Raw genomic sequence first — 6138 nt, forward strand, 5'->3', positions numbered from 1 at the left:
TCAGCGCACACACACACACACACACACACCCTCAGGACCGAGTCAGGAAACTCTGGTCTAGGCAGTAAGTTTCTTCCTGACTGGGCTTGTGGGCTGAGTCAGTGTCAGTACATGTTCACCAGATGTCGCCAGTGACCAGCGTGCTTGTCAGAACAGGCTGGGTCAGTAAGTTTGTCTGCCAACACAGACATCACAACGAGGAGAGGCAGTGCAAGTCAAGGAAAATCACATGCAGTATCTATTACAACAGGGTTTCATATGTCAGATGATCTAATGGATACTTCCCCAGAGTCAGATGATCTAATGGATACTTCCCCAGAGTCAGATGAACTAATGGATACTTCCCCATAGTCAGATGATCTAATGAACTAATGGATACTTCCCCAGAGTCAGATGAACTAATGAACTAATGGATACTTCCCCAGAGTCAGATGATCTAATGAACTAATGGATACTTCCCCAGAGTCAGATGAACTAATGGATACTTCCCCAGAGTCAGATGAACTAATGAACTAATGGATACTTCCCCAGAGTCAGATGAACTAATGAACTAATGGATACTTCCCCAGAGTCAGATGATCTAATGAACTAATGGATACTTCCCCAGAGTCAGATGAACTAATGGATACTTCCCCAGAGTCAGATGAACTAATGGATACTTCCCCAGAGTCAGATGATCTAATGGATACTTCCCCAGAGTCAGATGAACTAATGGATACTTCCCCAGAGTCAGATGAACTAATGGATACTTCCCCATAGTCAGATGAACTAATGAACTAATGGATACTTCCCCAGAGTCAGATGAATTAATGAAGTATCCATTAGTTCATCTGACTCTGGGGAAGTTTCCATTAGTTCATCTGACTCTGGGGAAGTATCCATTAGTTCATCTGACTCTGGGGAAGTATCCATTAGTTCATTAGTTCATCTGACTCTGGGGAAGTATCCATTAGTTCATCTAACTCTGGGGAAGTATCCATTAGTTAATCTGACTCTGGGGAAGTATCCATTAGTTCATCTGACTCTGGGGAAGTATCCATTAGTTCATCTGACTCTGGGGAAGTATCCATTAGTTCATTAGTTCATCTGACTCTGGGGAAGTATCCATTAGTTCATCTAACTCTGGGGAAGTATCCATTAGTTAATCTGACTCTGGGGAAGTATCCATTAGTTCATCTGACTCTGGAGAAGTAACCATTAGTTCATCTGACTCTGGGGAAGTATCCATTAGTTCATCTGACTCTGGGGAAGTATCCATTAGTTCATCTGACTCTGGGGAAGTATCCATTAGTTCATCTGACTCTGGGGAAGTATCCATTAGTTCATCTGACTCTGTGGAAGTATCCATTAGTTCATCTGACTCTGGGGAAGTAGCCAAAGTCCTAAAGTATCCCTTTAAAGCCAACCAGTATTATGATAACGTTATAATACATTATAAGACTTGTCATAAGCATGTACAGTATTACCCCTTATGTTGGCTTATTATTTTGACTAACCATGTTCTCCTCCCATCCTCTAGGTGGTGCTGCGGAGCTGTCGCGGGTGGTGGACGTGGGGGATGAGGTACTGGAGGTGAACGGGAGCTCGCTGCAGGGCCTCATGCATTACGACGCCTGGAACATTATCAAGACTGTCAGCAAAGGCCCCGTGCAGCTTGTCATCAGGAAACAACGGACCTCTGTATGACTCAACAGACATATCGACTGGACATACAAAGAACTCATGTGTCAGTCTGGTTGACGTGTAACCTGACACCCATAGAACTCATGTGTCAGTCTGGTTGACGTGTAACCTGACACCCCTAGAATGAATACGTCAGTCTGGTTGACGTGTAACCTGACACCCATAGAACTCATGTGTCAGTCTGGTTGACGTGTAACCTGACACCCATAGAACTCATGTGTCAGTCTGGTTGACGTGTAACCTGACACCCATAGAACTCATGTGTCAGTCTGGTTGACGTGTAACCTGACACCCATAGAACTCATGTGTCAGTCTGGTTGACGTGTAACCTGACACCCATAGAACTCATGTGTCAGTCTGGTTGACGTGTAACCTGACACCCATAGAATGAATATGTCAGTCTGGTTGACGTGTAACCTGACACCCATAGAACTCATGTGTCAGTCTGGTTGACGTGTAACCTGACACCCATAGAACTCATGTGTCAGTCTGGTTGACGTGTAACCTGACACCCATAGAATGAATATGTCAGTCTGGTTGACGTGTAACCTGACACCCCTAGAATGAATACTTCAGTCTGGTTGACGTGTAACCTGACACCCATAGAACTCATGAGTCAGTCTGGTTGACGTGTAACCTGACACCCATAGAACTCATGAGTCAGTCTAGTTGACGTGTAACCTGACACCCATAGAACTCATGAGTCAGTCTGGTTGACGTGTAACCTGACACCCCTAGAATGAATACGTCAGTCTGGTTGACGTGTAACCTGACACCCATAGAACTCATGAGTCAGTCTGGTTGACGTGTAACCTGACACCCCTAGAATGAATACTTCAGTCTGGTTGACGTGTAACCTGACACCCCTAGAATGAATACGTCAGTCTGGTTGACGTGTAACCTGACACCCATAGAACTCATGAGTCAGTCTGGTTGACGTGTAACCTGACACCCCTAGAATGAATACTTCAGTCTGGTTGACGTGTAACCTGACACCCATAGAATGAATATGTCAGCTTGGTTGATGTACAATGGATAAACATACAGGGTTAAACACGGGATTTCAGTATGGCTGATGTACTACACAGACATATCTTACACAACTCCAAGGTGACCTAACTACAATGGAGAAATGTCCCAATTTTTTTTTTTACATATTCGAAGGAGGCAGACAGACATGTTGGGCTAACATTGCAGGGTTATTCTCCCCCCCCCCCCCCCCCAGAGATAATTTGGTCTGGGATGGATCTATGTCATACAGCGTGCCAAAACCAGACCATGGAACGACAGAAGCGTCTTGGACAAGAGAGACTTTCACTTGTTTCACTTGTTTTACTTTTCTATGACGTCACCTCGTGATGATGTTTTTAATATGACTGACCTACTCAGGCGGTGGTGCTGTGCTGTACTGTACTGTGCAGGATTACAGTGCATTTGGAAAGTATTCAGACCCCTTGATTTCCCCCCCCCACATTTTGTTATGTTACAGCCATATTCTAAAATGGATTAAATACATTTTTAAAATCCTCAGAAATCTACACACAATACCCCATAATGACATCACAATACCCCATAATGACATCACAATACCCCATAATGACATCACAATACCCCATAATGACATCACAATACCCCATAATGACATCACAATACCCCATAATGACATCACAATATCCCATAATGACAAAGTGAAAACAGGTTTTTAGATTTTTTTTTGCGAATTCAGGATGAAAAATATTTTTTAAATACCTTATGAGACACGAAATTGAGGTCAGGTGCATCCTGTTTCCATTGATCATCCTTGAGATGTTTCTACAACTTGATTGGAGTCCACCTGTGGTAAATTCTATTGATTGGACATGATTTGGAAAGGCACACGCATGTCTATATAAGGTCCCACAGTTGACAGTGCATGTCAGAGCAAAAACCAAGCCATGAGGTTGAAGGAATTGTCCGTAGAGCTCCGAGACAGGATTGTGTCAAGGCACAGATCTGGGGAAGGGTACCAAAACATTTCTGCAGAATTTAAGGTTCCCAAGAACACAGTGGCCTTCATCATTCTTAAATGGAAGAAGTTTGGAACCACCAAGACTCTTCCTAGAGCTGGTAACCCAGCCAACCTGAGCAATCGCGGAGAAGGGCCTTGTTCAGGGAGATGACCAAGAACCCGATGGTCACTCTGACAGAGCTCCAGAGTTCCTCTGTGGAGATGGGAGAACCTTCCAGAAGGACAACCATCTCTGCAGTATTCCACTAATCGGGCCTTTATGGTAGAGTGGCTAGAAGGAAGCCACTCCTCAGTAAAAGGCACATGACAGCCTGCTTGGAGGAGTTTGCCAAAAGGCACCTAAAGACTCTTAGACCATGAGAAACCAGATTCTCTGTTCTCATGAAACCAAGTTTGAACTCTTTGGCCTGAATTCCAAGCGTTACGTCTGGAGGAAACCTGTCACCATCCCTACGGTGAAGCATGGTGGTGGCGGCATCATGCTGTGGGGATGTTTTTCAGCGTCAGGGACTGGGAGACTAGTCAGGATCAAGGGAAAGATGAACGGAGCAAAGTACAGAAAGACCCTTGATGAAAACCTGCTCCAGAGCACTCAGGACCTCAGACTGGGGTGAAGGTTCACCTTCCAACAGGACAACAACCCTAAGCACACAGCCAAGACAACGCAGGAGTGGCTTTGGGACAAGTCTCTGAATGTCCTCGAGTGGCCCAGCCAGAGCCCGGACTTGAAACCAATCGGAAATCTCTGGAGAGACCTGAAAATAGCTGTTCAGCAACACTCCCCATTTTACCTGACAGAGCTTGAGAGGATCTGCAGAGAAGAATGGGAGAAATTCCCCAAATATAGGTGTGCCAAGCTTGTAGCATCATACCCAAGAAGCCTCAAGGCTGTAATCGCTGCCAAAGGTGCTTCAACAAAGTCCTGAGTAAAGAGTATGAAAAAAAAAAAAAAACATGTTTTTGCTTTGTCTTCATGGGTATTGTGTGTAGATGGATATGTGTGTAGATTGGTGTAGATGGTGTAGATGGTGGTGTAGATTGGTGTAGATGGGTATTGTGGATTGTAGATGGGTATTGTGTGTAGATTGATGAGGGGGGAAATAACTATTTAATCAATTTTAGAATAAGGTTGTAACCTAACAAAATGTGGAAAAAGTCAAGGGGTCTGAATACTTTCTGAAGGCACTGTACATCCGTTATCAATATACAGTAAATAGTATAGTTTAGAATTGTATAGTATAGTTTAGTATTGTATAGAGGTTGTATAGTATATTGTATAGTTTAGTATAACTACTGTTCATAGTTTTACTCTGGATTTTAGAAGAGGACAAACATGCAGTCATAACCTCTTGTTCATATAGAATCGTATCAAACATGCAAATAATAACAATCATCAAAGAAATGTTGTTTCGTTTTGCTGTTGGCATCAATGCTAACTGGCAAGGTACTGCTAATCAACTGTCCCTGTTGTACAATAAGACTTTTAATACTGCCCTCCAAAGGCAAAACGCCGTAACTACATTTACTTTGTTACTGCAAAATCTGACTTCAGTTCTTTTTCTGTCTAGACAGCAATTTCTGACACACCATGATATATTCTGATCAACTGTCTTGTTCTTGTGTCAGGAAAACGACATACTACATTAATCAGATAATAGAGCTGACCATTACAACAGAGCCTTTGTCCGGCAGACTACAGTAAACAGGTTTTATTTTCCACTGGAAATGTGATTATTATTTTAGGAATATTATAAAATCGTTGCTTTGCCTTTCAAACTTTTACTCCTTATTTGAACCAACCCTATTATCCGTCACCTTGTATCTGTCACCCTGTATCTGTCACCCTGTATCTGTCACCCTGTATCCGTCACCCTGTATCCGTCACCCTGTATCTGTCACCCTGTATCCGTCACCCTGTATCCGTCACCCTGTATCCGTCACCCTGTATCCGTCACCCTGTATCCGTCACCCTGTATCCGTCACCCTGTATCCGTCACCCTGTATCTGTCACCCTGTATCCGTCACCCTGTATCCGTCACCCTGTATCTGTCACCCTGTATCCGTCACCCTGTATCCGTCACCCTGTATCTGTCACCCTGTATCTGTCACCCTGTATCTGTCACCCTGTATCCGTCACCCTGTATCCGTCAACCTATTATCCGTCACCTAAATCCGTCACCCTGTATCCGTCACCCTGTATCTGTCACCCTATTATCTGTCACCCTGTATCTGTCACCCTATTATCTGTCACCCTATTATCCATCACCCTGTATCCGTCACCCTGTATCCGTCACCCTGTATCCGTCACCCTGTATCTGTCACCCTGTATCTGTCACCCTATTATCTGTCACCCTGTATCCGTCACCCTGTATCCGTCAACCTGTATCTGTCACCCTGTATCTGTCACCCTGTATCCGTCACCCTGTATCCGTCACCCTATTATCTGT

The 6138-nt window shown here is 44.0% G+C and overlaps 1 protein-coding gene across 4 annotated transcripts in view; it reads left to right on the top strand.

Annotated features, from left to right (window-relative positions):
* The window catches only part of LOC110525145 (PDZ domain-containing protein 2), a 209886-nt gene extending 204419 nt beyond the window's left edge, over window positions 1–5467 (top strand). For all 4 annotated transcript variants that reach the window (XM_090236856.1, XM_090236857.1, XM_090236858.1 and 1 more), the window contains one exon: window positions 1520–5467. In XM_090236856.1, coding sequence (XP_090092982.1) covers window positions 1520–1686 — 167 coding nt within the window. In that variant the 3' untranslated portion in view covers window positions 1687–5467. The remainder of the gene's footprint in view (window positions 1–1519) is intronic.
* The last annotated feature ends 671 nt before the right edge of the window (window positions 5468–6138 follow it).

Source organism: Oncorhynchus mykiss, chromosome 6 (assembly GCF_057628025.1).
Source record: "Oncorhynchus mykiss isolate SJ-2025 chromosome 6, ASM5762802v1, whole genome shotgun sequence".
Taxonomy (NCBI): domain Eukaryota; kingdom Metazoa; phylum Chordata; class Actinopteri; order Salmoniformes; family Salmonidae; genus Oncorhynchus; species Oncorhynchus mykiss.